The sequence below is a fragment of the Rhinoraja longicauda genome, chromosome 13 (genome assembly GCF_053455715.1).
Source record: "Rhinoraja longicauda isolate Sanriku21f chromosome 13, sRhiLon1.1, whole genome shotgun sequence".
NCBI lineage: Eukaryota > Metazoa > Chordata > Chondrichthyes > Rajiformes > Arhynchobatidae > Rhinoraja > Rhinoraja longicauda.
Genome location: NC_135965.1, coordinates 13,723,657 through 13,740,021, shown reverse-complemented (window position 1 = coordinate 13,740,021; position 16,365 = coordinate 13,723,657). Strand labels below are relative to the sequence as shown.

The 16,365-nt window shown below is 40.7% G+C and overlaps 1 protein-coding gene across 10 annotated transcripts in view; it reads left to right on the top strand.

The window, feature by feature from the left end:
• The window catches only part of LOC144599462 (transcription factor Dp-2-like), a 176,236-nt gene that overhangs the window by 118,574 nt on the left and 41,297 nt on the right, over positions 1-16,365 (top strand). For 6 of the 10 annotated variants that reach the window (XM_078410409.1, XM_078410402.1, XM_078410401.1 and 3 more), the window contains 2 exons: positions 8,629-8,676; positions 11,137-11,220. The exons of 1 other annotated variant lie outside the window; for it this stretch is intronic. In XM_078410409.1, the coding sequence (XP_078266535.1) occupies positions 8,629-8,676; positions 11,137-11,220 (132 nt within the window). The remainder of the gene's footprint in view (positions 1-8,628; positions 8,677-11,136; positions 11,221-16,365) is intronic. 3 more of the 10 variants (XM_078410406.1, XM_078410405.1, XM_078410404.1) reach the window with 1 other exon arrangement.

The following is a 16,365-nucleotide window of genomic DNA, read 5'->3' as shown; positions in this document are numbered from 1 at the left end:
TTTGCACATGATACAGGTAAATGTATTTACATTACAGATCTGTCTCCTTCATCAGTAAAGTACAATGATCAAAATATCTTGCTTGCTTTACCATGTCATAAGGTTAAAGCACTTCAATTCAATTCAAAGGACTGAAATCAATGCACAAAAGACTGTCTGCTTACCATATATTATTTACTCGCCCACCTCAGAGTTAAGCAGTGTACATAGACAAAGTGAAATGAAATAAGGTAGGAAATCGTTTGCAAGATTAATTCCCAGAGTTTCCTTGTGCGAAACAATTGAGATGGGGATTTATTTATTCGATGTTTAGAAGAGGGGTGATGCTATTGAAGCATATATAATTATTCAGGGGGATTGCCAAGGTAAATCCCAAGAGGCTGTTTCCCATGGTTGAGGCATTAGAAATTGAGAACATAGTGTCAATAAGGGAGGCCAGCCCTTGTTTAGGACGTTTGACAAATCTCTTCACTTGTAAGGTTTAAGGTTCCATCCCATGGCCTATGGATGGTCTATTGTTTGGTTTCAGCAAAGCCTGGAGAAATAAACACTGAAGGATGTGGAAATATAGCAGTAAAGTGGTGGTGTGGTAGCAAATCGCTCATTGCCATTTGAATGCTACAACAGGTTTGAGGGTCTGTATCTCTTGTCCTACCACCCTTTCTTTTGTTCTGATGGGTGCAGGCTTCTGAGGAGAATGAATATTCCTATATTGGTGAATGTTTTGAGCTGTAAAATACTATGTTTGTGGCAATGTTAATAGACAATTGAATCTGAGAATGCAATCCCAAAGAACAGCATGACTTTAACCGCCTGGGGTAAATTTTGGAATCATGTAAAATTGTTCAGCTGTTGAAAGTTTGGCATCAACAATATTGTGCATTTTCCAAAAAGCATCTCCAACAAATGAGCGACAATCCTGCACTTTCAGCAACAAATTTAGTTACCAAGCAAGCAGCTTTTACCAGAAATTATATCTTAAGCAAGGAGTTTTTAAAAACATCAGTTGTGGGGTCGCAAAGGTGTCCTGGTGGAATAAATATTCTGTCAGTGCTTTATAATGACAATAAAATCAACATGAGTACAAGATGTTTATCTTTCACTCGTGACGTGGAATAGCCAAAGGTAGCACAGGTGGTAGAGTTGCTGCCTCACAGCGTCAGAGACCCAGGTTCGATTCTGAGCTCAGGTGCTGTCTGGTTGGAGTTTGTGCGCTCTCCCTTTGATCATGTGGGTTTCCTCCCAAAGACGTGCGAGTTTGTACGGTAATTGGCCTCTGGAAATTGCTGCTGGTGTGTGCGAAAGTGGGAGAACCTAGATCAGGTGTGAACGGGTGATCGATGGTTGGCATAAACTCAGTGGGCCGAAGGGCCAGTTTCCATGCTGTATCTTGGAATGAAGGGCATTACTTCTGTCATCAGAAACTTGGTTCCCCATCGAAAAGTAGTTTGATAAAGAAGATTCCGATTATTCTTTATTACTTGATGAGGTTGTATGACACCAGGAGTGCAGTTTGATAAGGCTTCTCAACCAGCAATATGTTTTGAATCTATGCTGACATGGGCAATAAGAGAGATAAGGTTAAATAACTCCACATTAGGTCTACTTCTTAGGCTTTCTGTTATCCTGGTATTCTTGACATCCAGTAAAGACCAGCAATTTGGAGGTGTGGCTTGTTCAACGTGAGCCATAAAAAAACTTAATATTTGTTAGTTAAGAAGCGCAGCCTGAGTTCGTAATAGAATTGCCTCGTGTCAGAAGCAGTATCAGTTCCTCCTATGACTCAAAATTTGTCAACATAACCTTATTATTAGATCTAAGGGCATTAACTTCACATCTATAAAGTTAGTTTTTTGATGACAAAGTAATGGTTTGACAGTAATCGCAACCTGATACGTTATTAAAATAAACTCTCCTGCATCTCATCCAGCAAGACATAACATAGAGCAGCACAGCACAGGAACTAATCTCTTCTGCCTGCATGTGATCCATATCTCTCCATTCCCTGCATATCCATGTGCCTCTCCCAAACCCTCTTTAATGCCACTATCCTATCAGCCTCTACCACCAACCCTGACAGCGTTCCAGATATCCACAAAAACTTGCCCTGCACATCGCCTTTAAACTTTGCCCCTCTCACCTTAAAGCTATGCCCTCTAGTCTTTGACATAAAGGTTCTGACTAACACTTTTGGTTTAGAGCTATGAGAACAGCAAGTAAAAAATTGATATTCTGCACTGATCGCATTAAAAAAAACAGCAAACTTCCCGTTGTGAAGGAGCATGTTGTCATTGTCAACGGTTTTGGGATTTTTCAATTTATTTGTGCATCTGCAAAAATCCCTCAGTTCGGAAGGTTTGCAACGGAATTGTCAGCAAGTGCTCTTAATTCCACTGACTTAATTAATTTAAAAATTTAATCTTAATTAAAAGTCCTTTTCTCCATTACGATGCTTGTCCACAACATACCACAGCAATAGTCTTGCTTATTGCAATGTTTAAGAAGTATTTAGTAGGTACATGCAGGGGATAGGTTTAGAGGGATAAGGACCAAAGGCAGCCAGGTGGGACTAGTGTAGATGTTGATCAACGGGCCGAAGGGCCTGTTTCTGTGCAGTATGACTATAATGCCAATATTTGCAAACAGCAAAACTTTGTCATTGTAAGAATTTTATCGAAGTGGATTTTATTTAATTTGTGGTATAGATATTACGTAAAGGAAAATTGTGATGTGGCAAAGGGCAAACTACTGAATTCAGATTGCAGTGATTTGTTACGTGGACTTGTACCTAATGTCAAGCCATCTGATCTCTAAATTTCAAGATTCCTTGTTTGCAGAAAGCTAATAATATGTGTATCTATGATCATCATTATTAATGAATAGCTTTGAATATGACTGCGTCTATTGTTTTAAGTATAGGATGTGCTCACATTGTATATTTTTCGGTTTTGAGTCTTTCTTCCTTATGCATTGTTTTTTTAAAGAAACTATAGCAGTATTTGTTGCAATCCAGGTGCTTACAAGGCAGAAATCAATTCACAACTGTCCTCATTAATTTATTTAATTTGATGCAAGTAAGGGATGGATAATTTTGACATAAAAAAGACCTCGGTTTGAATTTTTAATTTATATTATATATAATTTATATTTATAATTATAGATTGTATTTACTGAGGGAGCTGCAGACAATTTGAAAATCTGTTAGAAATCTTGTTTCTGGTTGTTATAAAGTCACGAGAATTTTTTTTTTTACATGTGTGACTATTGGATGAGAATGTGACTGTCTTTGCTGTGAGATTTCCATGATCAAATAGTCCAGAGATGGCCCCGTCTATCTTCTCCCATTGAGAATGAATACTAGAGTTTGCACACTCTACCGGAAGCAAAAGTTTAGATATAGATTTGTCATTGTCACGTGTACCGAGGTGCAGTGAAAAGCTTTATTTTGCATGTTATCCAAACCTACCAAAAATACCACACATAAATACGATCAACCAGGTCGAGCAAAGGGCAAGATACAAAGTGCAAAATATAGTTCTCAGCATTAGTCCATAGACAAAGTCCAATGTTCTCAATGGTCTAGAGGTGAATTGGACACTGCCCTAGCTTATGAAAGGATTGTTCAGAAGTCTGATACACATGGCAAGGAGCTGTTCCTGAGTCTGGTGGTGCACGCGTTCAGGCTTCTGTATCTACTGCTGGGTGGGAGCAGGGAAAAGAAGAAAGGTGGGACAAGCCTTTGCTTAAGCTGGCTGCTTTTCCGAGGCAGTGTGAAGTGAGGATGGAGTCAATGGTGGGAAATCTGCCCTGAGTGATAGATTGGGCAACATCTTCAACTTCCTGCAATTTCTGCAAATCTGCATGAGTCATTATCAGCAAGGGAGGAAAAGAGAAAACCAGGACTATAAATGTTTATTATTATTAAGAAGAGTCTTTTAACCTGACATCCATAGTCATTTATTAGAATTGCGTATGATTGTGCAGACAAGTTCAGTACCTGACTGACTTGAATATTTCCACTGCTCAGTGATTGAAGAATTGACGATGTGCTTTCCAAGCAGAGTGTTACTCAAGTGCAGACTCCCTGCAGAAGCTTTAATGATTGCAGAATTCATAATAGTTTATTTTTAAGTGAGGTGAATAAACATTTGAAATAACTGTAATTGGCCTGTGGACATGTTAATGGCATGGAACAGTGAAGTTTCTCTGAGAACAGGATTCAATGGCTTCTTTCTATGATGTTGTATTCAGTGATTTCATTAACTATTCTTCACCATTTGTGTTATGTATTGGTCTTCAAAGCCAGAGCTGCTGCAGCTTTAATAATTGTGCATCTGAATTGGGTTTGAATTAATTCAATCTATACATGGGCTAAGTGGGTTTGCTGCAGGTGTTGAATTCAAAAGGTAGAAAATATTCCATCCTAGAGCACTGATGTCCCTTATTTAGTCCTCTCAGTTTTCTCTGTGTCGAGTGCACGCATAAACCTATTCAGGCCTAAAACTTCAATAATTGCTATTTTTAGGAACTTGGCTTGTGGTGGTCTGTGCAATCACTTGCTGCTGTATTTCATTCTTGGCAGTGCCACGAGGAGGCAGCGAGCTGGAACTCAGAGATAAAATGCATCGCTGAGTGACCCTAAAGGTCTCTGAAGCGTTTGTGGAGTCCCTGGGGTAGCTCACACATTCAGCTTTGTAGAAAGGAACGGCATTGCGAAAGGTGAGGGAATTTAGCTTCCTGGTTCACTTTATGCAGTTCTGTTTGCTAAAATATTATGCTCTCTTGGGTCATTTGTGATTATCATCAACACTCTTCCTTCTCAGTTGGATGCTTGTAAATACAAGTGGCAATTCCAGCAACTTGAGAAAAATCTAACAGACACTTCCATGTCGTGCTGTAATGTGGGACATGCTATAATTCAGAATTAACTTTAAGTTAAGTCAGTTGGTATCAAAGATTCGTGGGATCTATTTTACAGACGACACGGGAAATGATTGCCAATATCCTGTCCGATGTGTGTCCTTTAATCAATATTTATAAAAAAGCAAAATATTTGACCATCATTACTTGACTGTTTTTCGGGGTTTGTTGTGTATTAATTGGCAGCCATATTTCCAGTATTGCTGCACCATTCATTGTAATAATTATTTTAGGACATTTGTGAGATTGTGTTACAGAAATATGAGTATAATTAAATATTCTTTAAATAGTGGATCAGATAAAGACCTTTTGGTTAATTCTACTAACTTCCATTACAATAGACAATAGGTGCAGGAGTAGGCCATTCGGCCCTTCGAGCTAGCACCGCCATTCAATGTGACCATGGCTGATCATTCTCAATCAGTACCCCGTTCCTGCCTTCTTCCCATACCCCCTGACTCCGCTATCCTTAAAAGCTCTATCTAGCTCTCTCTTGAATGCATTCAGAGAATTGGCCTCCACTGCCTTCTGAGGCAGAGAATTCCACAGATTCACAACTCTCTGACTGAAAAAGTTTTTCCTCATCTCCGTTCTAAAGTCACCTTTAGTCACTCCAGGCACTCACTCTAACCATCTTGCCTCTACTCTTCCTCCACCACCACATTAATTTCCCCCCCTTCATTCGTAAATGAAAAACCCAAATCAGCTTTCAAGAGCTGTGCTGTTGTTTGGCAAACTGTCCTGGCTCTGCCTATCAGAGGCAGACCGGCAGTTCTCTGACCCCACTATATCTCTCGCTAGACCATGACCACATTAGAGATCATTGGGCTGTTGTTTCCCCACGCAGTCACTCATCTGTAGAACGTGTTGGATATGGTGAAGCTCTGGGACATGCTCAGCTGGCCAGACTTGGGTTCTTGGTTCTTGGTCCTCCAAAATATTCCAAATGGAATTTAAACTGGAGGCGGAATACCAATGGAAGACCAATGGTACAAGTGGAATACCAATGTCTGAGTCTACATTGTGACAAGCAGAAATGCCCAGTTCTGAAAGAAAGAGTGCTCCATCTAAAGTTGGAGAATTTGATATCGAGTCTAGAAGGCTGGATTGTATTAGACGGAAGATGAGATCTTGCTTCTCAAGCTTGAGAACTGTGTAACTGTGTAACTAGTCTTGTAACTGTGCAGAAGGTCCACAGACAGAAAGATCAGAATGAGAATGTGATGGTGAATTGAAAGTTTCATCAAAAGTTGCCCATTTCCACCCTGAGATTCTCTTGAGATATCTCCAACTCATTTTTCATTTTCTCCACTTGTCTATCTGTTTCAGACACTGCGGTATCCACCACAAGCCAACAGGCTCTCACGATTACCTTGAGTGCACTTCCTTCCATCCGGCATCCCTCAAGGGCTCCATTCTGATCTTCAGTTTCTCTGTTCTATCTGTTCCGACACCAAATCACCTGCACCAGTGCCTCCGATGTGTCTTATTTTCCCTCTTCTCTCACCCTCCCTGCCTCCACCTTCAGAAAGGGATCCCTCTTCAGCAGCCTTCATGTTCAAGACCCTACCCATTACCACCAGTCAACACGCCAGCCATGATCACAGTGAATGGCGGTACTGGCTCGAAGGGCCGAATGGCCTCCTCCTGCACCTATTGTCTATTGCCTATTGTCTTCCTTTCCCCTGCAAATGAAAATCTTAAACGAACTGCAGATGGTGGAAATCTGAAACAGAAACACAAAAATACTGAAACACTCATCAGGTTTAGAAACAAGGAACTGCAGAAGCTGGTTTACACCAAAGGACACAGGTAGTAACTTGGTCAGGTAGCATCACTGGAGAACTTGGCTAGGTGACGTTTTGGGTCGGGAGTCTTCAGACTGATTGTAAGGGTGGGGGGGGGGGGAGAAAACTTAGAGAAAGAAGAGCCAAAGTGTGGCATGTAATAGGAGGACACAGACGATGGGGGTGGTTTTGATAGGCAGATGGCTGGAACAAGGGCCAGGGATAAAAGCGAGTGGTGTGAGACAGATCGAAGAGTTGCAAATTGTGAAGCTAGAGGAAAGGGGAGAAGGGAAATCGGGGCGAGTCCAGCTAGGGCACAGGGCAGCAATAGGAAGAGGTTGAGCAGGGGAGGACTCTATTCCCTGGAGCGCAGGAGGATGAGGGGTGATCTAATTGAGGTGTATAAAATCATGAGAGGAATAGATCGAATGGACGCATAGTGTCTCTTGCCCAGAGTAGGGGAATTGAGAACCAGAGGACATTGGTTTAAGGTGAAGGGGGAAAGATTTAATAGGAACCTGAGGGGTAACCTTTTCACACTGAGGATGGTGGGTGGTATGGAACGAGCTGCTGGAGGAGGTAGTTGTGGCAGGTACTATCACAATATTTAAGAAACATTTAGACAAGTACATGGATAGGACAGGTTTGGAGGGATATGGGTCAAGCGCAGACAGATGGAACCAATGTAGATGGGACATGTTGGCCGGTGTGGTTAAGTTGGACCAAAGGGCATGTTTCCACACTGCTTGACTCTGTACATGCAATGGACTATAACCTAGGGGGAGGAGGATTAACATGTCTTTACAATAGTGATCACAAAACTATCAGAATGGCATAAAAACCTATCTGTTTCACTAGCGTTCTTCAGGAAAGGAGATCTTAACTGATCAGCACCCACAAACTACCCACAATGCACCCCACTCAATGTGGATGACTCTTAACAGCCTCTTTGGTTTGAGGGCAAATAGACATGAACAATAAATCCTAGGATTGTGACCACATCCATATCCTATGAATGAATATATTCAAAAGAGGAATTTTAATGCTGTGTAATACTGTGTAATGTCATTTTTTAATTTTAGAAAAATACAACAAGAGGAACAGAAAACACATTGCAAATTGGCTCACACTGTTAATTTATCCTTTGTTATATATATGTATGAAAAGATTTAGAAAGATGGGGGGGGGGGGAGCAGGAAAACAGGGTCAGATCATTCCTGTGCGTAACGGCATTTGCTTATACGCCAAGAAGCAAATAACTACATCTGCTGACTCATTTTTGAAAATGAAAAAGATTGGAAATCATGTTCCAACATCTACGTGAATTGGAAGACGGAACTATTAATGACTGCCCCAACAGTGAGCCAGCAGTATTATCCGTATTTCCAAATTTCGAACACGGCAACTAGGCAAGAAAGAGAGATAAGGAAAAGTAGAACCAGGTTCTGTAGTTTTAATGGAACTGATTGATTAGGCTCAGGAGATAAAAATGGAAGAGCAGATGCTATTCTGAGGTGATTCTGTGCATGTTCTTCACTCCCATTGGAAGCTTTCTAAAAGCTTGCAATAAACTGGCTAACATTTCAACGAATTAATTAAATATATTTTTCATACATTTACAGGAGTGGTCCATTGTTTCCTATTCATTTGAACAAATAATGTCGGGCGTTTTTAAAATGCCCCAAACTAGCAATCCGTAAAATCATTTATTTCTGAAAGCTTTGAATTCTACGATAACCTGTACCAGGATATGTTAACATTATTGAAACTAAAAGTGCTTATCTGCTGCAATATAAAAAGCCTGGTAATGCCTCTACACTCGTTAGCATACAATGGAGTATCTCAGGCTATTTTTAAATATTCTATTATGAGAGCTATCCCTTATTCCTTAAATTTCGAATCGGTTTTCTCTTCCTTGCAGGAGCAGAAAACGTTCTCATGAATTTATTGAATCCGATTTTTCAAATAAGTAAGTACATATTAGCATTTTAAATATTCTTCCTCTTATGATTTCCCCAAAGTATATTATGTAATTTTTATTTGAGAGGAAGCAGTAACTCGTGCATGATGGCGCCTTGTCAATTGTGATTTATTTTCTGCGGCTAAAAATAGCTTTTCCTTCAGAGGGCTGTAACCTTGCTGCACTCTAATGCCACTGAATCTGTCAGGGAACAAGTCCCCAGAGAACAGAGCATCTGCACTTTTCCATTGCGCAGTCTCTGCTCGCTTTCATTGCAGGGAGGAGGGAGGAAGTGGGGGGGGGGGGGGGGTCCTGCTAAATAAACTGCAGTACACAGCAGAGCTTGGAAAAGGTGTCCATATTGAGAGTGTCAACCTTCTGAGAGCATTGTTTTGGCTGTGAATTCGTCCACAGACCCAAATTTAACTATGACATGTGTATGCTTGCGTGTGAAAGTAATGTACGTTCTAATTAATGTCTAGAATTAAATGTTATGCCAGCAATTGCTGACATAGGTCTTTATGCTTTTAAAAATAAATATCTAATTTGTTTATCATGTCAGTAGTTATTCCCCTATTTTAATCTGCATGTGGCATATAAACCCAATTTAAGGAAAGTTACCTTTTTGCCGCAGTAACTCTTTTGACAAAGCATTTTATTGTAAACATCAAACAAGTACTATTACTTCACCGTGTAGTTTAGAACATATTGGGAGCAGGAATAAGCTACTCGACCCCATGAGTTTGTCCCGCCATTCAATATGATCACGGCTGATCTGCCCCTGACCCCATTCCTCTTCTGTGCCAGTTCTCCATAGTCCTTCAAGTCTCAATTATCTGGTCTTTCAAAAATCTATCTACCTCCTCCATAAATGCCCCGAATGATTGGAATCAAGGGATATGATGAGAAAGTAGGAATGGGGTACTGATTCTGGATGATCTGCCATGATCATATTGAATGGGTGGTGCTGACTCGAAGGGCCGAATGGCCTATTCCTGCACCTATTTTCTATGTTTCTATATCTCCACAACCATCTGAGATAGAGAATTTCTAAAATTCACCACCCTCGAGGAAAATAGATCCCTGTGCACCTCAGATATAAATGGCTGTCCCCAATTTTGTAACTATATCCCTTTATTCAAGATTTTCCCCATGGTAGAAACATCTCGACATTGACCCTGCTGTGCCCCCTATAGATCTTTTATATTCTTCTTCCAAACCCTGAAGCAGAGAAACTAATTTATTTAGCTGCACAATAAGACAACCCTTTGGTCCCAGGAGTTACTTTAGACTGCTTCTCATGCTACTTTAGCCTTTCTTAAATAAGGGACCAAAACTCCGCACATTATACCAGAGCAGAGTACAGAGGAGATTCATGAGGTTGTTGCCAGCACTCAAGGGTCTGAGCTATAGGGAGAGGTTGGGCAGCCTGGGACTTTGTTCCTTGGAGCACAGGAGGCTGAGGAGTGAACTTATAGTGGGGTATAAAATCATGAGGTGAATAGATGGGATGAATGCACAGAGTTTTGTCTTCCCCGGAGTCTAGGGCAATCAAAAAAAAAGAGGGCACAGATTTATCGTGGGAAGGAAAACCTGAGGAGCAACTATTTCACATAGAGGGTGGTGGATATATGGAATGAGCTGCCAGAGGAAGTGGTTGCTGCCCGTACAATAACGACATTTAAAATATATTTAGACATGTACATGGATAGGAAAGGATTAGTGGGAAGTGGGGCAAATGGGACAGGCTTAGATTGGTCATCATTGTTGGCATGGACGATTCCATGTGGCCTCACTAGTGCACTGTACAATTCTAATCAGGATTTCCCTCTTTCTGAACTCCTCTTGTAATAGAGGCCAGTGTTCCATTCACATTTCTAACAGGGGGTAGGGTGAATCTGGGCAGACCATGGGGAGAAGCTATAAACAAGGTTATCTTGTCGTCGATTGAATGGGCGAGTGGGAACAAAGACAAAAGAATGTAAGAGTTGTGAAATGCAGGGCAAGACGACATGTTCTCCACTTCCAGAGAATGAAAAAGAAAAAATGGGAGGGTAAAAGAGCCAACCAGGCAGAGCCAACATGAGAAACATCACTACTTGCCATGATAAAAAGTTTGGTGTAACTTGATGAATTGTAGCTTAAAGCATTACTGCAAAATGAAACTGAAGTCACACTTAAGTGTAATAAGGCTGGATGTGAAGTTTATTTGTTTTAATCTTGTCTGCATGCTTTTCTTATTTATTACATCAGGCCTCTCCTGATGAGCCTTTGTAGCTCCATCAATTGTGTTGTCTTCCTTGCATGTCAACTGCAGTGATGTTGCTGGGTATCATTTCCCACAGCTGTATACTTATGTTTCAAGTTTTATTATCCATCTTTTTGCTTTGCTGATTGATTTCTGAAATTAAATGAACGCAACATTAGCTGTTTTTAGCCAGTCACTAATGCCTTTCCTTCTGTGAATAGAATCTTATTAAACATTAATATCTATGAAGATGAAGTCCTACTTCATTATGACGACACACTAGATGTCCTGAGGCATTGCATTCAGTAGGTACCACAATGTTGTTATGTCAATCCAACAAACCTCTCGAGGCATTAACAGATGCAATGAAGATTTCACTGTTCTTTCTATTAATGCTAATAACTCAAAGACTAACTTTTTTTCCTTGGAAGCTAATCGCATTCCTGGCACTTTTCTTAAGGAAATGGCATGTCTCCCTTCTCTTTTCTAAAAGAAGAACGACGTCAGATACCACAGAGTGTTTTCTCTCCTGAGCCTTAATACTGGGCATCACCATTTCTACTGGAGTGTTTCATTCATTAGTTTAATCTGCTACACGGCAAGCTAGCCAGAACAAAGTCCCTTTGGCAGCTGAATCTTCTCCTTGCCACCATGCATCCACTGCAGTCCATGCAATTTGCTATGCAGGGATTTACAACTGGATCTGCTCACCAGAATAACTAATTTCTTCATTAAGGAAGCTGCTTCTGTATATAGATACTGGCCTACTTTATTGTAGGCAGTGGTGCCAGAATCTGCAAATGTGATTGTACTACCTTTCTCAATGCAGCAGGTTCATGTTTCTACATTTTAATGAAACATTAAAACATATAACTGTTATCCACTCAAGTGGTTTCAATCCATGTGTTTGGAACTTATTTTGTCGATCACTTAATTCCTGGCGACACAATGCTTTTTATCCTCTGGTTGATCTTTGCTCCGTGTGATATTGGAGAGCATTTAGTCTGCGGATTCCATTTATTAAAATTCACATAGTGCGATGAAGAGTTGCAATCAAGGCCAGCATTTATTGGCCAGCCTTAATTTCTCTCAGGGGATCATGGCGATTTGCTTTCTTGAACTGCCGCAGTTAGGATTATGAAGGTATTCCTGTTACTGAGTTTCTGGATTTTAATCAGCAAAAATGAAGGAATAACACCACGTTTCCAAGTCAGGATTGTCATGGAACATAGAACAGTACAGCAGAGGAATAGGCCCTTCAGCCCATCATATTTGTGCAGAACATGATGATAAGTTAAACCAGCGTTTCTCAACCTTTTTACCCTTGCGGAACCCTTGAAATAATTTTCATGTCTCAGGGAACCCCAACATAAAAATTCATCACGTACAGCTCCTGTCCACTGACCACTAAAGGCCGTTTCACACTGATGCCATACAGACATCACTAAATATATTCCCTATGATTATTATACTTTTAAAGGTTGAAGACTTTATTATAATATCTAAGAAATTTCCAAGAATATGCCGTACATGTATAATAAAATTACGAATATGAAATTAAACGCAAAAATGACTCAAAAATGCATTTACATATGATTAGCAAGGATGTGCATTTCTGCTCTACATTGGTTCTAGTCCTGGGGAAAACAAACCCACATATGACCACTAATTGCAGTAATTTAGAGTATAATGTCATCTTGCTTATTGAAATACATATTGAAGTACTTGTTGAAGTAAATTCGCACATTAATTGATAATCAGCCCAAAAAGGTGGCAGTTGGCTTTTCTGCTGTGTTTTATATTTTAACCCCATCTTAATTAGTTAATATAGTTATATAATCTTGCACTTAAATGTAATATTTACTCAATACAGTCCCATCACTGATTTTCTGGCACTCTTGGTTCCAGAGCGTTGCTGGTTTATCCATTTTACCTGACCAAAGGAGGTCACGGCCTCCGAGAGGGGTTCAACGGTACCGGAACGGTTCACCTAGGCTGCTGGGGGGGCCGAGATACCGGCCTGCAAAGCCGGCCAAGGATGTCGGCTATGGGGATAGATGTGCCGGCTCCAGCTGGGCTGGAGTTCCAGAGCCTTGGCCGCAGGTTGCAAATTCAACCCATCGATCGGCTGTGGAAGTCCCGATGAGGTCGAGATTGGCTGCCTTGCCCAACCTAGGTGCCACATTTACCGGGGAGACTTCCACGGCGGGGGGATTTTAAGTGGGCTCTCGTAATTTTGTCCGGATTTAAGGAGGCGCAGGACCGCCAGTTGCTGGAAAGTCGGTGGCAGGCCCTAACTGAGGGCTTGTACTGAATAAATAACCGAGAATTTTCACCCAATCTTTTCAGATTTGCATGCAATACTCAACTTTTGAAAAGTGCATTTGATCTGGTTTGAAATGATTAGCGGCTATTTCTCGCAGAGCCCCTAGCGACCTCTAGTGTTCCGGGGAACCCCAGTTGAGAAACGCTGAGTTAAACTAATGTCCCTTGTCTGCACGGGATCCATATCCCTCCATTCTCTTGTGTATCCTGGTGTCCAACAGCATCGTAATGCCACTATCGTATCTCCACCACCACCTCTTGCAGCACGTTCCAGGCACCCGCCATACATACCTCTGTACAAAAGAAAATGAACTTGCCTCACACATCTTCTTTAAACTTTTAACCTTAAATCTATGACCTCTCGTCTTTGACATTTCGATCCTAGGGGAAAAATGGTCTTAACTGCCTCCCCTAACTATGCCGGTTTTGACTGTCTACCCTATCCATCATTTGAGGGTGACTTGCTAGCAGCAGCAGTTCTAGTAGCATGTCCTTTCCGATGAAATGTGGTTGTGGATTTGGAGGGAAGTGTCATCCAACAAACTTCATATTCGGGATCATATTCATATTCTGTGGGTGGTGCACCTGGTAGAGCTGTTGTCTCACAGGGCCAGCGATGTGGGTTCGACCCTGTCCTCGCATGCTGTCTGGGAGGAGTTTGTACATTGGCCCTGTAACTGTGTGGACTTACTCCAGGTACTCCGATTTCCTCCCACGTCCAAAAAACATGTGGGTTTGTAGGTTAATTGGCCTCTGTAAATTGCCCCTGGTGTCTCAAGAATGAATCTGAAAATGGGATAATATAGACATAGAAAATAGGTGCAAGAGACCTATTTACACATTCAACGTGATCATGGCTTATCATCCAAAATCAGTACCCCGTTCCTGTTTTCTCCCCTTATCCCTTGATTCCGTTAGCCCCGAGAGCTAAATCTAACTCTCTCTTGAACACAGATCTAGTGAATGAGTAACCGATGGTCAGTGTGGACTCGGTGGGCTGAATAGCTTGTTTCCATGCTGCATCTTTTAATTAAATCAATGTACTGAGTGCAAAATGGCCTGCTTTTGCCAAAGGTGTAATGATGCTTTTAAATAATAACCTAAAATGTTAGAAATATTCAGCTTGTCAGGCAGCATCTCTGGAGAGACAAATGTGTCAATTACCTATGTTTCAGATCAATGACCTTTCATCAGCTGTTCTGTTGAAAGTCAATGATTTGACAGATTAACCCTGTTTCTCTCACCAGAGGTGCTGCCTGACCTGTTGAGTATTTCCAACATCTTTCTGTTTTCATTTCAGTTTCTCAGCCTCTCTTTATTAGTTTGCAATTATTTTTATGGAGCTTTCACGAATATCATCCTAACCATAGGTGTAACAATAAAATTTGCTTTTACCTGGATTATCTGCAAATAACCTATTTACACAGGCAGTGGTTTTACATTTTTTTCAGTCATTTTAAGTACCAAGTGATGTGACTTCATTTAAATATCTGTTTGCATTGTAATTTAATAGTTAGCACTCTCATGCATCTATATATTCTATGGTATTCCTCTTGCATGTTAACAAAGGTTATCTATTGTATATTATGTAATCTGTTCAGCATTGGAAATGATTTTTAGTTTAGTTTAGGGATACAGCGCGGAAACAGGCCCTTCGGCCTGAGTTTGCCCTGACCAGCGATCACCCCGCATACTAACACTATCCTACAAACTAGGGGCAATTTTACCACTTTATCAAGGCCAATTAACCCACAAACCTGCACGTCTTTGGAATGTGGGAGGAAACCGGAGCACCCAGAAAAAACCCATGTGGTCACAGGGAGAACATGTGTACAGACTCCATACAGACAGATCCCATAGTCAGGATCGAACCTGGGTCTCTGGTGCTGTAAGGCAGCAACTCTACCACTACACTACCATGCTGGTATGAATCTAATGTGTCTTATCAGAACACTTCCAGTTTAAAAAAACTTTTTAACAAAACATATGTGTCCTCTGCAAAATTAACTGTTATGTAAAAAACAAACTGCAGGGATTGAAATCACAACTTCTCCAACTTCAGATAGCTCCTCTGTCCCTCCCTTCCCCTCCTCCTTCCCAGATCTCCCTCTATCTTCCTGTCTCCACCTATATCCTTCCTTTGTCCCACCCCCGACATCAGTCTGAAGAAGGGTCTCGACCCGAAACGTCACCCATTCCTTCTCTCCCGAGATGCTGCCTGACCTGCTGAGTTACTCCAGCATTTTGTGAATAAATTGAAATCACATTTAATATCCTTTGTCTTGGATCTGTTCTCATTGGAAAGTTTTGGTGTGATGATGACATTTTACCAATAATTTTCAATCTACATTCAAATAATTCAGATGAGCAGCTGATATTTGTACATAACCTTACCTTCTTTTTTCATCCTATGGAGAAAATAGGATGACATTTCTGAGGAAGGAATAGTAAATTAAAGGTAAACATTTTGATGCACTGCAGATTAGGGGAAGGTTGAATAATGAAAATATCTTTATAGCAAAGGTGAACGTTTTCCTATTATTTGAAGCTCAGAACTATTTTCATTTATAAAGTATGACTATTGAGTATTTAGCCTTGTGTCAAAAGGTGAAGCAGATAGATATTGATGGCAGCAAAGTGAAAATCTGTGTGTGTGTACACTGATTCTGATCAGAAAAGTGCTTTGAACAGTAGAATGCAGAGCACAATATAGTTAACCTTATTAGTTCTGTGGAAAGCTCAAGATAGAACAGTTAATTCTTCTTTCTCAATTATAGTTATTTTATCTGTCAGTAGATTTTCTTGGAGATTCAAATTTTGGCATCAAGTGCTCAATCAGCTCTTAATTTAATTGGCAATCAGTATGGTGTAAAATTATGTTTCTAAAATGTAATTGAGGTAGAAAATAACCAGAGCCTTCATTCCAGGTTAACTTGTTCTGTATTTGGTGCTCTAATGTAGATGTTAACCTTCCTTGAAGAAAAATCAGGTATATATAAGGATAATCTGCCTCTGCAGTCCTTGGGCCTTCCATCGTGTGCATAATGATGGACAATGCAGTCTGCTTTCTCACCATTTTAGGTTTAAAAAAAAGAAAATCAGCAAATCTCACCCCCATTTGCTCT